Source organism: Leptodactylus fuscus, chromosome 3 (assembly GCF_031893055.1).
Source record: "Leptodactylus fuscus isolate aLepFus1 chromosome 3, aLepFus1.hap2, whole genome shotgun sequence".
NCBI lineage: Eukaryota > Metazoa > Chordata > Amphibia > Anura > Leptodactylidae > Leptodactylus > Leptodactylus fuscus.
The window spans coordinates 95,876,430-95,900,278 of NC_134267.1; the positions used below are offsets into that span (position 1 = coordinate 95,876,430).

The following is a 23,849-nucleotide window of genomic DNA, read 5'->3' on the forward strand; positions in this document are numbered from 1 at the left end:
TAAAGATGAGCAAACACCGTTCGATTGAATAGGTATCCGAACGAAAATCAGGCCGTTTGAGGAATTCGTTCCCAATCGAATACCACGCGGCATACGCTGTAAAAATTCGTATCCCCCTCCCACCATTCTTGCTATATACGTGACAAACAGCTTTTCTCAGGGGTGTCCCCCACAAAATAGCAGGAATTCACAACAGTTACTTCTTGCTATATACGTGACAAACAGCTTTTCTCAGGGGTGTCCCCCACAAAATAGCAGGAATTCACCGCAGTTACTTCTTGCTATATACGTGACAAACAGCTTTTCTCAGGGGTGTATAGACCATAAAAAGGGCATTAGTATACATCAAAAAATGCGTAAGGCTAGCGCAAGGGGATGGGGACGAGGACGGGGATGTGGAAATGCAGATGTGGAGCAAGGTTGCACTCCACCAACAGCGTCTACTGTGCCTACTGCTCTGCGGCAGCAAGCATTGCGCTTCCCCACAGTCTCCGGCTTTATGGCCATATTAAGTAGGGTGCAGGGTACAACCCTAACCAGGCCCAAGCACCAGGAAGAGGTGTTACAATGGCTGGCGGACAATGCTTCTAGCACATTCTCTACCAGCCAGTCAGCCTCTACCTCAACTCCTCCTCCTACCCAACAGTCTGGTCCTCCTTCCTCACAACATGCCCAATCTTCCCAGCAACCTAATCTCACTTTCCCACCTCTCAGGAGATGTTTTAGGGTCCATTCACTGTCCCTCTCTCTGTCCCACCACGTCCTGAATCACCAGAGGTAACAGATGAGTTGCTGTGTTCTGATGCACAAACACTGGAGCATCCATTATCTCCTGTTGTTGTTGTTGACCAGAAATCGGCTCTCAATGACGACGATGACGAGACACAGTTGCCATCAGGGCAGCCTGTTGCCATGTGCGGTGTGCAAGAGGAGGAGCCATCAGAGGAATTGGAAGAGGAAGTGGTGGACGACGAGGACACTGACCCGAGTTGAACAGGGCAGATGTCAAGCAGGGAGAGCAGTGTAGATGTGGAGGGAAGTGCAGCACTAAAGAGGGTGGCTAGAGGTAGAGGCATGTCCAGAGGCAGAGGACAGCTGCTTCACCGAAGCCAGGCCACAGCCAGCAGGGCCCAAAATGTTCCCTCTTGTAGCCAGCCTAGAAAAACTCCCACAGTCTTCGGTGGAGTGGAATTTTTTTAATGTATGTGCGCTGGACAAATATACTGCGGTTTGCACACTCTGCAACTCGAAAGTGTGTAGGGGCTCTGAAAAGAGCAACCTTACAACCACTGGCATACGCCGTCATTTGGAAGGCAAGCACTGGGCTCAGTGGCAGAGAGCAAATGCAGGACGATCGTCATCCAGCGTTTCCGTCACTGCCTCTCCCACTGTTGCCAGTGCTGGCGCTGCAGTCCAGACCACCAGCAAGGAAACCTCCACATCTGCCTCCACCACTTTGGAGACTTCTCCCTCATCCTCCCTCATCCTCCCCTTTTCCTGCCCCCTTAGCTCCTTCTCCTGCCTTAGCTACTTCTCCTGTACCATCATGCGCCACTTCACAGCAACCCACCATCTCTCAGACAGGCAAAAATACAGCGCTACCCACCCCATTCACAAGCCTTAAAAACGCACATCTTCAAACTCCTGGCCCAGAAGATGTTGCCGTTACAGCTTGTGGAAACTCAGGCCTTCCATGACCTGATGGCAAGTGCGGCACCTCGCTATGCCATCCCTAGCCGTCACTACTTCTCCCGCTGTGCCGTCCCTGCCTAGCATCAGCATGAGTCACAACATCAGGCGGGCGGACCTAAGTTGCGCGATTTGCACAAAGGTCCACTTGACCACTGACGCGTGGACAAGTGCATGCGGACAGGGACGCTACATTTCACTGATGGCACACTAGGTGAATGTAGTTGAGGCTGGGACCGGATCACAATCTGGGGCGGTTTACCTCATTTCCCCGCCCAACATTCCTGGAAGGGGCTCTGTACCACCACCCCCACCCCTCCTCCTCCTCCGCCTCCACCATCACATCGACCCCAGCTACCTGCTGGAAACGCTGCAGCACTGGCATGCGGAGACGTCAGCAGGCCGTGATGAAGCTCATCAACTTGGGGGACAGACAGCACACTGCCTCCGAGGTGAGGGATGCCCTCCTCGATGAGACGGCAACATGATTTTCGTCGTTGCAGCTGGGCCCAGGCATGGTCGTGTGTGATAACGGACGGAACCTGGTAGCGGCTCTGGAGCTTGACAACCTCCAACACGTTCCATGCCTGGCCCACGTGTTCAATTTAGTTGTGCAATGTTTTTTAAAAATGTACCCAAATGTAACCGAGCTACTGGTGAAAGTGCGGCGCTTGTGTGCCCACTTTCGCAAGTCTACAGTAGCCGCTGCTAGCCTCTGAAGCCTCCAGCAACACCACCATCTGCCAGAACACCGGCTGATTTGTGACGTTCCAACACGCTGGAACTCGACATACCACATGTTGAGCAGAGTATGTGAGCAGCAGAGACCCTTGATGGAGTACCATCTCCAAAACCCAAGGGTTCCTCAGAGTCGGCTCCCGCAGTTTCTGCACCATGACTGGACATGGATGGCAGACTTATGCGAGATCTTGCGTGTCTTTGAGGAGTCAACCATGAAGGTAAGCTGTGACGACGCACTCGTGAATGTCCCGCTCCTGTGTGTGATGCAAGAATCCCTCATCGCCATCAGGGATAACGCATTGGATGCTGAGGAGTCGGGCATTGGAGCACAACCATCCCAGCAGGATATTCAGGGCACACTCCTGTCAACTTCGCAGCGTATATTGAGGGAGGAGGAGGAGGATGACGAAGTGGCAGATCTCATTGTCACACAGGAAGCTAGCGGGGAAGTTCATTGCGTCCCATTGCTGCAGCGCAGTTGGGGCGAAATGGAGGAGGAAGAGGAGGAAATGGAGAGTGACCATACCAGTGGGGGCAGCCAAGTGATGCCAAGTAACACTCTGGCACACATGGCTGAATACATGTTGGAGTGCTTTTCAACTGACAAACTCATTGTCAAAATCCTGGAGAGCAACGACTACTGGATTTTTGCAAACCTGTTTGATATTTTATTCCGGTAGAGGGGAGGGCCAGTCACATCAGTGATTGCGACAAGCAACTGGTGCAGAATATTATGGAGATGTTTCCATGAACTCTCGTTGGCGGCACACAAGAGAGTTCCTCCAACAGGCGAACAACTGTCATCCGGTCCACACCCGGCAGGGGCACACTCTCCAAGGTCTGGGACACGTTAATGGCACCCCGTAGCCAAACTACCGCCACTGAGGGGCCTAGTGTCACCAGGAGGGACAAGTATAGGCGCATGTTCCGGGAGTACCTGGCCGACACCAGCCCTGTCCTGTCCAATCCCTCTGCGCCCTATACTTATTGGGTCTCCAAGTTGGATTTGTGGCTGGAACTTGCACTGTATGCATTGGAGGTCCTTTCCTGCCCTGTCACCAGCGTGCTTTCGGAAAGGGTCTTCAGCGCAGCTGTTGGCATAATTACGGATAAGTGCAGTCGGCTGTGAGCTGACAGTGCTGACCGGCTGACGCTGATAAAAATGAACAGCCACTGGATAGACCCATCATTTTCATGTCCACCGGTGTCAAGCACCCCGTCATGAAGTTTCATGTGTGTGCTCACTCTCTACAATTCCTCCTCCTCCTCATACTCCTCCACCGTCAGCATTGCACAATTGTGCTCCTACTAGGCTCATTCCACCCTGATTCCCCCCAACTCTGCTGGTTAGAGTCTCAATCCACCCTGATTCCCCCCAACTCTGCTGGTTAGAGTCTCAATCCACCCTGATTCCCCCCAACTCTGCTGGTTAGAGTCTCAATCCACCTTGATTCCCCCCAAGTCTGCTGGTTAGAGTCTCAATCCACCTTGATTCCCCCCAACTCTGCTGGTTAGAGTTTCAATCCACCCTGATTCCCCCCAACTCTGTTGGTTAGAGTCTCAATCCACCCTGATTCCCCCCAACTCTGCTGATTAGAGTCTCAATCCACCCTGATTCCCCCCAACTCTGCTGGTTAGAGTCTCAATCTACCCTGATTCCCCCCCAACTCTGCTGGTTAGAGTCTCAATCCACCCTGATTCCCTCCACTCTGCTGGTTAGAGGCTCAACTCACTCCAAGGGCCAAAAACACTGCCGGGGCAAGGCTCTACTTACTACAAGGGCCCAAAACTCTGATAGTGCAAGGCTCTGCTCACTCTAAGGGCCTAAAACTCTGCAGGTAACAGGCTGAAGTCACCTAAAGGGCCTCAATCTCTGCTTGTAGCTCAGCTTAAGGGCCTGTAACTTAATTTTGAAGGGCTCATGTTAAGGGTCATAAAAGTGAATTTTGGAAGGTCTTACCACATCACACACACACACACACACACACACACACACACACACACACACACACACACACACACACACACACACACACACACACACACACACACACACACACACATCCACAATGACAGTTAAGGGTGGGTACTGTTGGATTTCCCATTGCCTATTCCATTTGTGGTTGTCATGGGCAACGTGATTTAAAGGGGTGTTTGTTAATGTTTCTTTAGCTTGAATTTGGGTTTCTGTCCATCCAATTGGGGAAGAAAGAAGGTTTCCGGGTATTTTCCCGGAAAACTTTGATAGAGTTTATTTTTGAGTGTAGGAAGTGTGTAGTTGATAGACTGTGATGGTGGGTAAAACTGTGACTTGGGCTTGTTAGATGGCCCCAGGCATGCTTCCCCTGCTGCCCCAGTTGCATTGCAGAAGTGTTGGCATTATATATATATATATATATATATATATATATATATATATATATATATATATATATGCCAATTTCATCTTAGGCTCATTTTCACTTCAATTCATATCGGCCATTGTTATATTAATAAATATGAAACAATGCAAGGCATCAGATTTTTTGCTTGTTCTAAAATACTGTTGGTCGATGTTATAATGGGGAAAACATAATCATATAAGCTATAGACTGCACAGAATGCATAAGCAGTCACTTAATCAGAAGACCGGCATAATCTTTACGGTACACAAACATAATCTTATTTATTTTCCGTTGTAAACTTTTCCCTAAGCAAATTATATTTGAGCTATCAGTTTCAGAAGTGTTTTGTTCCTGTGCACTCAGCACTTCAAATATGGTTATAAGCTTTGGATCTATTTTTACGGAGTTCAGAATGTGTTGGATAATGAGTTTGAGAGTTGTAGATCAATTTGTTTACATTTTTGCAAAGTAGTAATTTTATTACCTATTCAGGCTCTATTGATTTCATTTGGATGTTAGTAAATGTGCAGAGCCGACTGTACCAGTACAGGGGGAAGGCCTGGGAAGCACTGAGTAGCTTTCCGTCACAGACAACGTTTTTGCAGAGCGCCTGATGGATCTTTTTAGGAACAGATTAAAATTACTTATGACAGCATTTTATCAATTTTGGGATAGACCACACTGCCTGCTTAGCAATATAATCAAGAGAATATTTCCATTTAGTAGCTAGGAGAATTCTTTAGGTTGCAGATCTATAGTCAACTTTTATACAAGCAGTTTCTTGTATGGGTGGATTTCCTTTTCTGTATTATGTTCTTATATAGAAGTATCTGTAAATGTTAGGAACCATACGTATAATGTAGAACCTTTAAAGGTTGTATGTTTAAATGGATTCTATCATTAAAATTTTATTTTTTCTGCCTACCACGCCGGAATAATTTTAAGAAAGGCTATTCTTCTCTTACCTTTAGATGTCTTCTCTGTGTCGCCATTCTGTAGAAATCCCGTTTTTTGTCGGTATGCAAATGAGTTTTCTCGCAGCACTGGAGGCACCCCAGACTCTCCAGCGCCGCCTCCATCTTTGCCTGGAACGTCCTCTCTTCGCGTCTTCTTCCGGAGCTCGGTTAAAACTTCTAGGCCTCGGGCAAAGCCGACTGCCCATGCCCGACTGCCACAAGAAAATGGCCGCTTACACATTAAGTGTAAGCGGCCATTTTCTTGTGGCCAGCGCAGCGGGCATGCAGTTTGAACCCAGGGCTGGAAGAAGACGCAAAGAGATGCTATTCCAGACGAAGATGGAGGCAGTACTGGAGAGTTCTCTTGCAGCATTGGGGACGCCCCCAGTGCTGTTTGAGTGCTGAGGCCCGCCCAAGTGTTGCGAGAGAACTCATTTGCATACCGACGAAAACCAGGATTTCTACCGAATGGCGGCCCAGAGAAGACATCTAAAGGTAGAAGAAGAATAGCCTTCTTAAGGCTATTCCGACGTAGTAGGCAGGAAAAATACAATTACAATGATAGAATCCCTTTAAAAAAAAACACAATACCCTTTTAGTGAATTTTGAATGTATACAGTTGGAAATCACCCATTTAAAACCAACATTTATAAGTCAGAGGAGAGGACTCCATGTTTTACACATACAGCCCATTGATCTGAGTGATAACAATTCAATGGTTTGTTTTACTTGTATTGAGTCATTGTAGCGACATTGAACACATACTGATGGATACCTTTGCTGATTACAGATACTGTGTGATCAATTGGTTGTATACTATTTCTAAAAAAAATGGACAACCCCTTTAATATAATCAGACTAGCACTTTGACATTGTCAATTCTATAATGTTGATCACACTGTGGAGGTTCAACACTGGACACCTCCACCCAAACAGTTTTGTAAAGATGATGACAACTTCCTTTTCACAGGCTGTGCTGTCATATTCATCCTTCACTTGACCTCTTTGCATTTCAGTCCCATTCAATACAAAGAACTACCACTATACAATGTATAGAACAATGCTTTATATACAGTTAAGAGGTCACAGTCTCTTCACACAGTGAATCAGTAAGTCAGTATCTCTATTCATTCTTATAAGAGCTTCTGTGTGCATCTCATAGGAATGAAATGAGACAATATTGTGTCAGTTGGAAAGTCATAGTGTTTGTCACATGACACTGGTGAGGACCAGGAAGGAGTGGATAACCCACAATTAGAATTACTGTTAAGATTATTACTTTCACTACAGTTTACATCATGTGCCTTTAATAGGATAGGGAATGAATGCTTTAAATGGAAGGTAAGGTACTTAGTCTAAGGTAGTCTAGACCTTAGTCTAATCTAAGGTACTTAGTCTTTAAACCAGCATATCATAAAATGAGTATAGTAGGCAGCAATATACATATTATTTATACCTGTATGTCTGTCTATCTATTTATGGAATACAAAAGAAGGAAAAAGCATAAGTCTTCTCATAATCTCCTAAAATAGAGAAGGAATTACCATTCAATATTGCTACTTATTCACTATAGGTGTAAGATGTATGGTATGAAGCTCGTGCCGGGCAGAAATCACAGCTGTCATCTGCTGTATAGATGATTGATGTCGTTTTTTGTTTTGTTTTGTTTTTTAACTATCCAACAATTGAAAACCTCCTGAAAGGACTCTTATGTTATGTATTTGCATATGATCAACACATACATTCATATGCTTAATAAACAAAACCTTGGATTGCTTATCATGTACAATAAACATAATTACACAGGGACAGATTTTTTATAGAAATCCAGGTCTAAATAATGCTTACAGAATTCCTTTTAAAGCTCTTTGTGCATCAATGCTATTGTTGTAAGAAGAAGATGTTTGGAGCAGAATAAGTAGATCTGTGCATCAGCAACAAATACAAAAGTAGAAGGTCATACTGTACCTTTTAATACAGATAGAATGAATACATGTACTGAAAAATTCTGATAACATTAGCCATAGCTCTCAAGATGGAACACAACAATTAACACTCAGAACCCGGAGTTCTCTAAAGTGCCATTAGGACAAGCATTAGCATAAAAAATGAGACACTGTAGTTGATAAGGTTGAAAAAAACAAGACACAGGTCCAATAAAGTCCAATGTACATATAAATATTTCTTGATTCAGAGCAAGGAAAAAAATCTTTATGTCAATTGCTACATATTAAGAGAAAAAAAATCCCAAATCCAAATGTAAGGAAATTGCTAGAAGAGCAATTCCCCAGTAACTTCTGGTGAACCCTTGGGGGAGGGGCAGTGAGCCCTAATCTGAAACCCCCCGCAGTCCCTTCCTGCTTGCCGGTCTTGTCCTAAGCAACGGGCGACAACTGGTCGACAAGTCTTTCCTATATATGTGAAAACACAGAATGCAAACAAGACAAACAACATCAAAGGAAGATCATCCAGCCAAGGGTTTGATAACAGTCGAGCAATGCAGTACAAAATCGTAATCCAAGAGAGTAGTCAAAGGTAAAGCCAAAGATCAATAATAACAGTTCAGGTAACAGATAAAGAAGAGTAATGCCAGCACGCACAAGGCAATAGCAAACACCAATGTGAATGTGAGCAAACAATAAATATTAAGTAAGAACCCACCCCAGACCTGATAGGAAGCTAGACTGTCACTCATACAGGCAAGACCTACATTAACCATTAGAGGGGCAGAGGGAAACCAAGGTGAAGGAGATGGGTGTGGTGGTAAATCAATTACCAAGGTGAGGGAATAGGAGAGTGTTCAGACAACTCAGTAATAACCCTAAGCAAAGCATCAAAACTGAACACTCCTTCTGCACCACAGTGTGCGAGCAGATGGCGTAGAAGTTTGAGCAAATGTAACACCAAATATGTAATATGCAGCAGAATACTATCTATTGCAACAAATAAAAATGTGCCTTGGAGATTTCTAGTAGGGCTGAATGTGTTGAGGAGTTTTTAGTGGAAATTGATGGAATACACTCTGTGGGTGGTCTACTGGCTATTAAGGGGCAACTAGATTTTTCCCCTGCCTCTGTTGGTGTGGCGTTAGGCAAGTAGCCTCAGAGAGGGTCTCACCATTGCTCTAATTTATTTGATTTATTCCAGATAAGATCTGTTGCACCGCTGGGTGTTTATCCACAACTCCTTATTGAAATAACCAGGGAGTTTAGGGTATTAAGCTGATAGGGTTAAGTACACACTATATTCCCTCCCCTTGCCCCTGGTCTTGTAAGTTGCTGCACAAGCAGAGGGTCGGCTACTGATCTCTTCAATTTTTAACCCTTTGTGGTTTAAGTTTTGCACTTTTTCATTTTGTTTATCAATAAAAGTGAAGTTTTAGAATATATTAGTTACCCTTGGGAGAATAGAATTTTCCTGTCTGTGCCTCAATTAGAAGGGGTGACACCCTATTTGCTTCAGTGAGCTAACTTGCTTACTTTAATGTTATTAAGGTTCAAATGTGTGCATGTAACAAAATAGTTAGAGTACTGGACCTATCCTTTCTTCAATAACGCTATATAACATTGAAGGGACTTGTAAAGTCCCCAAACTTGGCCCGAAATTGGTTGGATACCTGGAAACATTTCATCCTACGGTATATAAATGGTGCCTCCTGAGAACCTCAAGCTCCTTCTTTTAACTACGACATCAAGGGCCATGGACTCCAGTGTCTGCAGGGGTAAGGGATGACAACGCTATCTTATGCTCTAAGCACATATGCCTCTTTCTTTGGAGTTATTCCAAGTATTTGTAAGTATCATCACATAGTTGTAATGCTAATTTGCACATAAACAAAATGAAAACATGGCTAAATTATTTTTTTTGTACAATGCCCTGTATTATATGTCATTAAATTAGCTAAATCTTCTCACTTTCTATAAGTTATGTGAATTTGGACAACTATTTAGAATTCATATACAATTCAAGTTAAGTAAGAAGATTGTTCCTATTTAAATGATTGTGAGTTGCAGAGACTGCCAACAGCTTTCAGTCATCTGTAAACAACCTCTCATATTTGATAGGACATACAAAATGTTAGACCAGCGTCAGTCAACCGTGACCAAGATGTTGTGAACATAATACATATGATAATATGTCTACATCATTATATGTGCTAAAATGTGTCTATTTAGTATACTGTATGTCTTTTACTCGGTTTACTTGTATTAAAAAGTATGGTTGGCCATGCTCTTTAATGCTATGTCACACATAGTACAGGGGGACAATCTTTTGACATATGGCTGGCGTACATAAACCTATGGATACCTTACAGTATACACACCATTTAGCCATAACAAATGCTCTTTAATGGGTGTGGGGAGCTAACACTAGCACTTATGGTTGATTCTACTCTTGTAGCACAAATTGTTGGAAAGGTTGCCTAGTAAAAATGGCTAAAGAAAGGGCAATCCCTGAAATAACAACAGGATCATGGACCCCCAATGTACACTTAACCCATTAGGATGAAAAGCTGGCCCGACTGCTCTGATATCAATCCTTACAAAAATAAAGTCTTCAAAGTTAATGATGGACTCCTCATAGTCTTGTGTAGTCCATGCTATCTTGATGTTATTAGAGGAACCTAGATAGTATTAGGATGGTGGCTTTAATGTTACTGTGATAGGTGTATATTTGGATATGGTAATTTTTGCATAATTAATTGATTTCAAACAAGTTTAACTTGCAAAAATGTAGAGCTTTGACACAACGGAAAGGTTGCGGCCAAAATTATTTTGTTTTACATTACCAGCAAAGTGGATGGCATTCTGGCTAATCTCATCTACACATTGCAGAGAAAATCTGCAGCGGAAAAGAGGCATTTCCAAAAAGGAGTTGGAAAGAGTATGAAAAACAAGTTTTCTTTTCTTTCAGAAGCTCCATATGTGCTCAGGTGTTATATCTGACATTGCAGCTCAGCTGAATCAAGTGACTGTGACTGAACTGTAATATCACATACAGTCCATATACAGGAGTAGAACTTTTTTTTTTTTTTTTTTTTTGGGGGGGGGGAAGCAACTATATTTTCAGAACCCTATACAAATTCTGTAAGTCCATTGATAATGGGGGAGTATGCTGTGTAGAAGGTTGGCCTAATACAGCCCACTGAACTAATTGGATTTGAGAATGAGAATTTCTAATTGCTAATTTTTTAAAGGAACCCTAAACCTAGAAATAGATCACAAAAAAATAAAAAATAAAAAAAAAGATAAACTTGCTTATACTGTTTGTCAGTGTCAAAAAATGTTCCTGTAGATTAGTACTAATAATAATAATGTTTGAAATATTGTAACACATAGAAAATATTTTTATATTTCTCCTTTTAAATTGTAGTATGAGACAAAATAGGATCAAAGGAAAGGAACAAAATAGGAGAAAACAGGATATTTTATATGAAAAAGCTAAAATACCACAGTAGTAAAAACAGATACCCCATAGCATATCTACTATAATTATTGCACATTGAAAGTGGCCGAATTGTTTCCATAGATTTTTAAAGACCTTGAATAGCTCTGCATATTCCCAATAATGGCAGAAGATTAGTCAGTGTAGTCCTGCTTCCAGTGACTTGATAGATTTCAGGATGTCATCTTGTTTCCTGTACATGTGCGCCTAATAATGTATCTCCTCTGTTAATGTATTATATCATGTTCTGCACTATTTCACATGTCATCCATAAATGCTGTAACTTGTTTTCCAGTTTCAGCCCTACATGTATCATGCAAGGAACTAATGATTACAGATGTACGGCTTGTCCTCGGGGATACGAAGGCCAGTACTGTGAAAGGTAAACAGGGAAACAATTAAAGACAATAATGATAAGTGGATACGTTAAGTATGTGCCTCAATACACAGCTCTGCATAGTTAACCCTTTTTGTAGTTTTCTTGTCTAAACATTAATTTTTCATAGTGTATATAAGTAAAGACTTTCTGCCCAAATCCATGGCAGAGACAGTATATGTTATGCATCATTTATCTCATAGTACAGTCATTTATATTCATGCCAAAGGAAATCCTTGACTCCAAGATACAACAGACTGACTACAATTAAGCTATTGTCTGTAAGATTCCTGAAGGGGTACTACTGCTCACCTGTTTCTATAACTCCCAGACATGTCTTTGGAGTAAGCTATGGACATATGCAGCAAAACAATGCAGTAGGCACTGACATGGAAATTGATTCTCTTAACTCAGTTTGATTAAGGACCATCCCTGGGTCTTCATAGGTGAATAGAGGCTGGATGATGGATGCCCCTACCGTTGCAGCATTCACCAATTTAATTCAGCACTTGCCTCTGCATATATATGTATCTATGGAAATTTGACATCTAACCCCCAACCTTACTACTGGTTATCGTGACCCTTTCTCATCTCTTCAACCTATCTCTGATCAGTGGTATCTTTCCATTTTCATTTAAACCCACTACTGCAATATTCCAGAAAAAGTAGTGTAGAGATGGTTCAAATGGGGCACACCTGATTGCTGAATGGTGGAAGTTTCTCCCAGGGCACCTCCTGTTGGGGGTATTGTGGCTGTTGGTTGTAGCACAGTTTATTTACATTTTTTTTAATGAAGCAGTGCTCATTTATATGGCACTCTACAGCCATGGACAGGAATGGCATCTGCTTGCCACTCCCTCCTCTAGTCCTTTGTCCTTTTTCACCATAGAGAATATGAGGTGACCAACAGCTCCATGTCCCTAACTTGGACCTTTGTTCAGAGATCAGGGTTTGTTTCAGCCATGGCAGGATTCCTCATTGATTGACAAGGTTGATATTTTGTTCAGCAATAAGGATTCTTTCTTTGAGCTGTGGAGCCCAATGTTGTAGAAAAACCTGTTTCAGGTCTAACTATCACTAAATGGAAAGCTGAAGATGTTCTCAGAAACACATCTGCACTCTTCTGCACCATCTATGAACTTCTTCTAAGCAATAGGCACAAACTGGCTAAAGGGTGAAAAGCTACATTTTACAATAAGAAATGTGCTTGTGGGTCACTATGTAAAAAACACATTAAGAAGACATCTGTTGACTTCTCATTTCGTCCCAGCTATTACATAATTTCTCTCATTCTTCTGAAAACCCCATGAGCTACATGGCCATCATGAACTGTCCTCGCACCACTCATTCTTCTACTAATTACAACCTGAGTTGCCTCAGAGTAGCCTTTAATTTAGCCCTGTCCTTTAAAATCACAAATCCAAGTCCTTAACACAACTACCTTATCTGTTCTTTATACAACCATATCCAGAATTTCTCCTGTGTACCCTCCAGTACACTTGCTAACCCAGTACATCAGGCTATCCACCTTATTTGCATCTTTCAAGAGGAACCTGAAAACCAACCTGCTCAGTAAAGCCTACAAACCTCAATAACCCTGCTACTACAAAACCATATAAATACCTTGTACCCTCACCTATTGTCTCCTTCCCTCTTCCATTATAAATTGTAAACCCTATTGAACAGGGTCTTCCTTCTGTCTGTACTACATGCGTTTGTTTATTTTATATGTTTTTGTAAACCCCTTTTCATATGTACATTGCACATATAATGGTGCTTTGGAGATGGGACCTACAGATATAGCCATCTTCAATTTGAATCAAGCTCGCTGCAGCATGATAACACCCAAAAGCCATTGAAAGCTATGGAAAAAGTTGAGTCAAAGTGATTAGGAACTGTTTACTTAGTGCACCAAAAGTTATGTTAAACTTGGCTACATATGTACACATCTTCAAGTACTGTATCTGAAAATTTGTTTTATCATTCTATCAAGCAGCTTGTTTTAACATGTCATAACATACATTGAATTAATTTTTTTATTTTTTAGGTGTGCAGCTGGTTATACTGGTAATCCAAGTATTCCAGGAGGCTTGTGTCAGGAATGTGAGTGTAACCCATATGGATCATTGTCCATGATCTGCGATCCACGCACTGGCCAATGCGTGTGTAGAGCTGAAGCTACAGGCCTCAAGTGTGGAGGCTGCACTGACCGGCATGTGCGAGAAGGCCCTGTGTGTGCATGTATGTATACTACTAACTGTCTCGTAACTGTTTATATCATTTTTATGATATAATGTAAAACATGGTTTTAAGCAATGTCTTGTTTGTTAAGGTAGAGAAAACTGTTATTCTCTGTGCATCGGTACTACAAGACAAAGAATAGCATTTAGACAGTACCCTAGCAAAGCTAGCATGTACTGAATTCAGTGCACTTTTAGCTTTGACAGTATCTGACCCCATTGCAGAGATATCAGTACACTTATTTTATATTTTCTTCTACTGATATCAATGCACTGTCAAAGGGACCAGGTCGAAGTCATTGCTGGGTGATAAGGAACATCCCCCTTTTATAGTCTTGTACCAAGAAGAGGGGAGAGGCTGAAATTGTGTTGAATTCAGCTTTTGTATGGTATATAGCACTCCGTATCTTAGAGGACTTGAAAGGTACTCACTTTAAGGTCCAGGAATGGCAGAACACCTTCACAAATCCAAAAGGAAAAATGTTGGGATTACATATTGAAATACACTTTTGACCCATCTATCTTTAAAGAGGACCTCCTCCTGGGGCACAAGCGGTTTTATATACCACTAGAAAGCTTTCACGTTCTGTGGCCCAGATGAAGAGCTATCAGTGCCGGTACCATAGCTCTTCACTGTCAAAAGGGCGTTTCTGACAGTCAGGAAGGCCCTTCCTCACAGTTGCGTCTATTGCGCTGTACTGTGAGAGCGGTGAGGAAAACCTGCCTCCCCTCCTGATAGTACTGGTCCATTGGGGGGTGTTCCTCACTGCTCAGTGTCATCGCTGAGCGGTAAGCAACGCCCCCCTCTCACAGTACAGCACTATAGATGCTGCTGTGAGGAAGGGCGTTCCTGACTGACTGTTCAACGCACTGTCGGCTTTCTAGTGGTGTATTACACCGCATGTGCCCCAGGAGGTGAACGGTCCTCTTTAGAGATTGCTGGTCAGATTTGTTCCACTATATTCTGATGGGTTTTTGAAAACCCCACTAGAGTGAATAGTATTTAGTATTTGTCGTAAATGGAATCTATACAAGTATATATATATAGAGAGAGAGAGAGAGAGAGAGAGAGAGAGACAAAGCTTCTCTAGGGTTATTACTCATCTGGCATAACTGACATTATAGTTCTTCCAGTGTAATCTTTCCTTTTCAGTAAGATATCAGTGTTTTGATTCTGACTAACCGGTAAGCATGTCTAAGTCAATAATGCCGTGTCACTGTTGAGCTTGACATTGAACAGGAATCCTACAAGGCAGAATTGCCTAAGGTGCCAGTGCCTAAGATTATGGTAATGCACAAGTGATGTTTAAGTGTGGGTTGCTGTGTGCTTGTGCATGTGTTTGGTGTGTTACTAAGACTCTGGTGGTAAAATATTTGTGGAAATAAAATATGATGCATTATTTTTGCATCAAATCTATCATTTATATTCAGAAATCCTTCAACATTTTTGTAGTATAAAAAATCTAATTCTATACAGTATATGATACAGATATACAGCTAGGTTATTACACAACTCACTTACCTTTCAACAGGTTTTGATTATAAGAAGTTCTCTCACTTTAGAATTTTGTAATGCCAGTATGATGAAAAATACACATTTCTGGTGAAATTTCTGTCCTTAGCTGTGAAATGAGTAAATTGTAAATTCACAAGCATGTCACCCTAAAGCAAATGTACTTCGTATTAAATAGCATACAAAATTCCGCTTATAAAGTAAATGGGAAAAGTATTCAGATATGCATAAATCTCTGGATAAAGTAGTCAACTTTTACAGCTTAAACTTGTCTCTGAGACTACACAAGGGCCTTGTAGATACGGGGAACTAGAGCAACCCTATCTGTACCCCAACCTACAGAAAATGGTATACCAGAAAGCTGGTATAAATACAGCGACAATATGCATCATTGTCTTTTTGGTATCATTGTGTTCCTCTTGCTTTATTATTTTACCAAAAACCAAAGACCCCAAGGGAGAGAATAAAAAGCACTCAGAAGTGAAGTGTTTTTTTTTTCATTTTTTTTCCCTTATTATGGGATCTATTCCATTTCACTAGCCCCAAAACTCCAACTTTCAAGTAGGTTTTTGATAAAATCTGTAAACCAGCCATTCTGTTTCCAATTTTTTATTCAGATTAACATAGTCCCTACAGCATGTTGTTTTAGTAGTGTATGAACAATTCTAACTGCAGAAAATATTCCACAACAAAGAAACAGTTACACATAAAGCATAACTGTGACAGCTATTGGTTAAAATCAGCCATTAAATGGAGTCTATCAGCAGGTGTCTGTCACAACTCAAACTAATGACAGTACTTTGTAGGGTGGCTTCTAGATTTTCCAAAGATGCCTTTCTTATTCTGCATTGCAACTCCTTTATAATGAAAATCAATGTTTTATAATTATCTTTAAGGGACTTTAGGGTTGTTGTTTATTCTTCTGCTTGGGCTTCATTCTCTGCTTGAGATAATTAACCCTAACTGCCAATCTGGTGGCATACTTTGTATGCAGTTAGGGATGGTTATCTGCAGCAAAGAGTGAAGCCCTGGCTAAACTGAAGCCCCTTTCAGATAATTTGCATAAGAATAAATGCTGATTTTCAGGCAAAAGAAGCTGCAATGTATTAAAAAGACATCTTTGGATAATGTAGACGCCGTATGTTACATATGTACATATTTAGGGGCTGTTCACATGTTATAATATTTGATGCTGATTTGGGGGCAGATTCCACCCCCAAGTCAGTGTCAGATTCTGCCCAGACTCTGCCTTGCAATGTTTTCAACGGGAAGTAGAGATCGCAGTAGGACGTTGAAAAAATAAGCATTCTGCTCGATCTTGCCAAGGATGCTGCAACTTGAAACTCCATACTGATTAGGCTCATTCATCTTGGCCTAACCGGTAGAGAAGAGCCGGAACTGAATGCTGATACCCTGCATCGGCAATCCATTGCACATAGATAGTGGCTGGAAAACAGCAGCGGACAATGAAGATAAACTCTACTTCATTTTCCGCTGTGTGAGCATTCCCTTACCGGGTTAAAATAAAACACCCTGGCCCACCAAGTTCATTTGGTTGTAATGTATATACATGCAACATGGTAAATGTATATTCCTGAAAAGGGCTTGAATTTTTATAAGAAAAAGTAAAGATCTAGCCCTATCTACAGAATTAGCATCATCAACATTCACAGTCTGTTCTTTCTCCTTGTAAATACCATAGTACAGAAATATTGAACATCTGCCTTCAGTGTTTATTAGGGATAAATATTCTATGCTGCCCTCTTCACAGTTTGCGATGATGAATGTACAGGCCTCCTTCTTGATGACTTGGATCAGCTAAACCAGATGGTCCTGAGCGTCAATCTTTCTGGCCCACTGCCTCCACCATACAGAATGCTGTTTAGCGTTGAAAATGAGACTCAGGAATTAAAGGTAAATGTGCTAGTTTCTTGCTTCAGCATACAACGAGACTCATTAAAGGCCATTGTGATATTTTGTCATTAGTTTGGCTGCTGTTTCTAAGCAGAATATAGTTTCACACAAAGATACACAAATAAGATTTTTTTAAATTTTTTATTTGAATTAATATTCCTTTTCTGATAAATGAATGTACTGCGGTAGAATTCTGTATTACCTTATGGTTGAAAAACAGCTGGCAAAGTTATCTGCCTCCATCCAATGCTTAGGATTAGTTGGTTGATTCCCAACGCTAGCAGGAGAATGGAGAATGTACATTGGCTTGATTGATCCTGAAGGTAACTAAATATGCTAAAAGCAGCATAAATAAGCAATTTAACCCATTAGAAAGGCTGTCACAAAGGCAGTGTGAATAATGCTATTGGCAATTATTTATGTCTGTAAATTAGTCATCACGCTTGTTAACTATGCAGTAAATTGGATTCTAACCCAAAAAAAGGCTTTTGATGTAAAGTGTTAAACGGACATACAGAACAATTCTACTTAACTCCAAACATGAAAGGGATTATTTGGGAAAATAGAAAAATAGAGGTGTTAGGGTTTATTAACACAACTGTATTACAGCACCAATTTGTTTGGGGCCTTAATTGGGCTTCCAAAGAAAAGCATGTGCCCTTTAAGGCTGGGTTCACATGATGTATTTTTGGCTCGTAATGTGGCACGTAGACGGCACGGGAGCTTTTGCGGGCCTTATACGCTCACATTGATTTCAATTCGGAGCTGGGACCGTATACGCGGCGCTATTTTGCGGTCGTGATTTTGCGGCGGCCGCAAAATAGCGGCGCTTATACGGTCCCAGCTCCCATTGAAATCAATGGGAGCGTATACGGCCCGCAAAACCTCCGTCTACATGCCACATTACGAGCCAAAATACATCGTGTGAACCCAGCCTAACTGTACCTTAGTATTCATCAAGGTTCAGATGAAGTCATACAAAGTCGTACAAAGTTTTTCTGTCTCATTTCATATAAATATGGAGAAAACAAAATTGTTGCTTGCTTCATCCCATAGAGTCTTTTAGAGTCCATATGGCAATGCGTGACGGAAGCTGTACACCTCCAAAAAGAGTACCTGTCACCTCTTCTGACTTTCCTCACAACTTTATGTAGTACTGTTTCTCTGCAACTTCTCAAGGAATTTCTTAAATGAATTAATAATTGGGTGTTACTCTTCTCCTTGTTAAAGGGATGTATCCCTACACAGTCTGATACTGGCAACACCGATTGGAAAGTGTGGGAAAACCCCAAAGTGGTAACACCTGGCTGGCAGTTAACTTATAAATTTCTAGTAGAAATAGCAGAGGAACTGAGGAACATAGAGTTACAAGAATAAAAATGTATAAGGAATAATATATCTTTCTACCGTATTAGCCAGTGGATATGAAATATAACGATTGAGATTAAGTAGTTGATCTAGTTGTTTTTTAATGGCTAACAAAAATGATGGCAGATTACAAGCTTTCGAGACTACTAGGTCTCTTCATCAGGCATGTTATGACACAATTTCTGAAGGTATCCATATTTATACACAAATAGGGCAAAGGAATCAAGTGCAATAGGTGATGGAAAACAGTACACACACACACACACACACACACACATAAATAATACGTTAAAAAACAAAATATCAGTTCAAAGGTGTCCCTCTGAGTTTTATGGTCCCTTTGATTGGTGATGTGATGCCTAGGTCTTGTAGAAGGACATAAATCTATGGGACAGATTTAACCCTCTCTAGAATGTGTAAACCTTTGTGACCACCTTTGACAAGGCCCTCGATGCCACTGTACTAGTTGGTCACTGTTACTATAGTACTTTTTCTGTGTATTTTATGTAAACCCTCAAATATACAGCACTATGAAATTAATGGTGCTCTAAAATAAATAAATAAATAATAATAATAATTATTATTATTATTATTAAACATTAATAAGAATAATTTCAGGGCGCAGCATACTATAAAGGGCGCAGAATACACGATCAAGTGCAAAATTCACATTATAAAAGTTAAACAGTTTAGTAGCGTTCCACTGGGACGCTATAAGTGGATGGCACCATCTCCTTCCATCTGAGTCCACTTTATAATTCCAATGCCAGCAGCTCCCCATATCAGCTGATCGTGAAGGGTGGTGAGTAGAGATGAGCGAACACTAAAATGTTCGAGGTTCGAAATTCGATTCGAACAGCCGCTCACTGTTCGAGTGTTCGCACGGGTTTCGAACCCCATTGTAGTCTATGGGGAACATATACTCGTTAAGGGGGAAACCCAAATCCGTGTCTGGAGGGTCACCAAGTCCACTATGACACCCCAGGAAATGATGCAAACACCCTGGAATGACACTGGGACAGCAGGGGAAGCATGTCTGGGGGCATAAAAGTCACTTTATTTCATGGAAATCCCTGTCAGCTTGCGATTTTCGCAAGCTAACTTCTCCCCATAGAAATGCATTGGCCAGCGCTGATTGGCCAGAGTACGGAATTCGACCAATCAGCGCTGGCTCTGCTGGAGGAGGCGGAGTCTAAGATCGCTCCACACCAGTCTCCATTCAGGTCTGACCTTAGACTCCGCCTCCTCCGGCAGAGCCAGCGCTGATTGGTCGAATTCCATACTCTGGCCAATCAGCGCTGGCCAATGCATTCCTATGGATTCCTATATTCACACTCGGCTCTGCTACATCACACAATCGGCTCTGCTACATCAGATGGGCTGACCGGCACATCAGATGTAGCAGAGCCGAGTGTGCACACTCGGCTCTGCTACATCACACACTCGGCTCTGCTACATCAGATGGGCTGACCGGCACATCAGATGTAGCAGAGTCGAGTATGCACACTCGGCTCTGCTACATCACACACTCGGCTCTGCTATATCAGATGGGCTGACCGGCACATCAGATGTAGCAGAGCCGAGTGTGCACACTTGGCTCTGCTACATCACACACTCGGCTCTGCTATATCAGATGGGCTGACCGGCACATCAGATGTAGCAGAGCCGAGTGCGCACACTCGGCTCTGCTACATCACACACTCGGCTCTGCTATATCAGATGGGCTGACCGGCACATCAGATGTAGCAGAGCCGAGTGCGCACACTCGGCTCTGCTACATCACACACTCGGCTCTGCTATATCAGATGGGCTGACCGGCACATCAGATGTAGCAGAGCCGAGGGTGCACTAGAACTCAGCTCACGCTAATAGAATGCATTGGCCAGCGCTGATTGGCCAATGCATTCTATTAGCCCGATGAAGTAGAGCTGAATGTGTGTGCTAAGCACACACATTCAGCTCTACTTCATCGGGCTAATAGAATGCATTGGCCAGCGCTGATTGGTCGAATTCCGTACTCTGGCCAATCAGCGCTGGCTCTGCTGGAGGAGGTGGAGTCTAAGATCGCTCCACACCAGTCTCCATTCAGGTCCGACCTTAGACTCCGCCTCCTCCGGCAGAGCCAGCGCCGATTGGCCGAAGGCTGGCCAGTGCATTCCTATGCGAATGCAGAGACTTAGCAGTGCTGAGCCAGTTCTGCTCAACTACACATCTGATGCACACTCGGCTCTGCTACATCAGATGATGTACATCTGATGTAGCAGAGCCGAGGGTGCACTAGAACCCCTGTGCAAACTCAGCTCACGCTAATAGAATGCATTGGCCAGCGCTGATTGGCCAATGCATTCTATTAGCCCGATGAAGTAGAGCTGAATGTGTGTGCTAAGCACACACATTCAGCTCTACTTCATCGGGCTAATAGAATGCATTGGCCAGCGCTGATTGGCCAGAGTACGGAACTCGACCAATCAGCGCTGGCTCTGCTGGAGGAGGCGGAGTCTAAGATCGCTCCACACCAGTCTCCATTCAGGTCCGACCTTAGACTCCGCCTCCTCCGGCAGAGCCAGCGCTGATTGGCCGAAGGCTGGCCAATGCATTCCTATGCGAATGCAGAGACTTAGCAGTGCTGAGCCAGTTCTGCTGAACTACACCGTGTGCCAGTCAGCCCATCTGATATAGCAGAGCCGAGTGTGCACACTCGGCTCTGCTACATCAGATGGGCTGACCGGCACACGGTGTAGTTCAGCAGAACTGGCTCAGCACTGCTACCAATAGGAATGCATTGGCCAGCCTTCGGCCAATCAGCGCTGGCTCTGCCGGAGTAGGCGGAGTCTAAGGTCGGACCTGAATGGAGACTGGTGTGGAGCGATCTTAGACTCCGCCTACTCCAGCAGAGCCAGCGCTGATTGGCCAGAGTACGGAATTCGACCAATCAGCGCTGGCCAATGCATTCTATTAGCCCGATGAAGTAGAGCTGAATGTGTGTGCTTAGCACACACATTCAGCTCTACTTCATCGGGCTAATAGAATGCATTGGCCAATCAGCGCTGGCCAATGCATTCTATTAGCGTGAGCTGAGTTTGCACAGGGGTTCTAGTGCACCCTCGACTCTGCTACATCTGATGTGCCGGTCAGCCCATCTGATATAGCAGAGCCGAGTGTGTGATGTAGCAATGCCGAGTGTGCACACTCGGCTCTGCTACATCTGATGTGCCGGTCAGCCCATCTGCCGAGTGTGTGATGTAGCAGAGCCGAGTGTGAATATAGGAATCCATAGGAATGCATTGGCCAGCGCTGATTGGCCAGAGTACGGAATTCGACCAATCAGCGCTGGCTCTGCCGGAGGAGGCGGAGTCTAAGGTCGGACCTGAATGGAGACTGGTGTGGAGCGATCTTAAACTCCGCCTCCTCCAGCAGAGCCAGCGCTGATTGGTCGAGTTCCGTACTCTGGCCAATCAGCGCTGTCCAATGCATTCCTATTGGAAAAAGTTTATGTCACAAAAATCACAATTACACACCCGATAAAGCCCCAAAAAGTTATTTTTAATAACATTCCTACCTAAATAAAGGTTATCCCTAGCTATCCCTGCCTGTACAGCTATCCCTGTCTCTTAGTCACAAAGTTCACATTCTCATATGACCCGGATTTGAAATCCACTATTCGTCTAAAATGGAGGTCACCTGATTTCGGCAGCCAATGACTTTTTCGGATTTTTTTCGATGCCTCCGGTGTCGTAGTTCCTGTCCCACCTCCCCTGCGCTGTTATTGGTGCAAAAAAAGCGCCAGGGAAGGTGGGAGGGGAATCAAATTTTTTTGGAGTTTGCCACGTGATGTTCGATTCGAATCGAACACATCGAACAGCCTGATATCCGATCGAACATGTGTTCGATAGAACACTGTTCGCTCATCTCTAGTGGTGAGTGTAAGGGACCTCACTGTTATTATATTGATGATCTATCAATATCAAAAGCCTGGAAAACCCCTATAATCTGCTATTTTTACTATTGAAGCTATTATGAGTAAGTGATTGACCTTAATACACATTTTAATGTAGAGTAACTATTCAGTTTTAACATTTAGGAAAGATTTTACACATTTGTACTATTTGCTAATTGCTGTTATTTCCTTGGTGCTCATAACAATCTATTGATTCAGCCCACTCCTACTGATTCCTAGCTCATATGATTGTGACTACATCTCCTTGGCATAAAATCTTGCTGACAGCAGTAACTTACACTGAACCACAAACAAATATCTGCTGAGCTGCTGAGCCAAGTTTGGGTATTAATGACATGAAGCTGTGTGTGCAATCAAGATTACAATCTAGCATTAAGGCACTTGTCCCCTGGGTGAAACAATTTATCACACTAGGTCACTTTCCTTCCTCTATAAATGGATTTTAAGAGGACAGATGACACCAGGAGGATAAATGATTTTCAAAATCTATTTATCATGGAAGAGTTAATGAAATGTGCAAATCTTGTTTCAAAAAAGTTTTCATGTATTAAAAATGTATCTACACTTGTCAAAAATGATTAAAGAAGCTATTCAGCAGAAATATCTATCCTAATGCACCCCTCACCCTACCACACACTTATATTAGTAATAATAATAATAATAATAATAATACTTAATCACATCAATCATGTTCTGGCACCTTTCCACGTTCTCTTGGTAAACTGCTAGTAGTAGAAATGCCTGTAATATACTGTATAAATACATGCTACTACTAGCTCTTGCTCACTTGTGGTTAACCCTGCTGAACCTTAATAGTGATCCAACAATGTCACTTACTAGACATCTTTATGATTTTAAGTGACACATCTAAGTGACTAAGTGACCGAACGGGTTGCAGTGGTGGACACCTGAGTGCCGAGGATGCTTTTTTTTTTTATTTTACACATATCCCTGGACAATCCCTTTAAGAATAATGTCCCATAGTTTCCCCTTTACGGCATAATGTTCCTTAGAGGCCCCTCCACACAGTATAATTCCATATAGTGGCCCCTTAACACAGTATAATGTCTCACAGCTGCCCCTACACAGTATAATGTTCCATATTCGCCCCTATGATTTTCATTACAAATTTTCCAAAAATGTTGGTTCGGGACCCCAGAATATAATGAGCAGAGTCCCTGAGGAAGTGATTAAACACAATAAAAAATGTTATTCACCTCCCCTGGGCTCCAGCATAGGTTTTTGGTCCTCTTTTGGTCTCAGAG

General features: G+C 42.6%; 1 protein-coding gene across 8 annotated transcripts in view; it reads left to right on the forward strand.

Moving 5' to 3' along the window:
- Nucleotides 1-23,849, forward strand: part of LAMA2 (laminin subunit alpha 2) — a 593,715-nt gene that overhangs the window by 406,575 nt on the left and 163,291 nt on the right. For 7 of the 8 annotated variants that reach the window (XM_075268017.1, XM_075268020.1, XM_075268018.1 and 4 more), the window contains 3 exons: nt 11,511-11,597; nt 13,639-13,832; nt 17,116-17,258. In XM_075268017.1, the coding sequence (XP_075124118.1) occupies nt 11,511-11,597; nt 13,639-13,832; nt 17,116-17,258 (424 nt within the window). The remainder of the gene's footprint in view (nt 1-11,510; nt 11,598-13,638; nt 13,833-17,115; nt 17,259-23,849) is intronic. The other variant, XM_075268021.1, reaches the window with a different exon arrangement.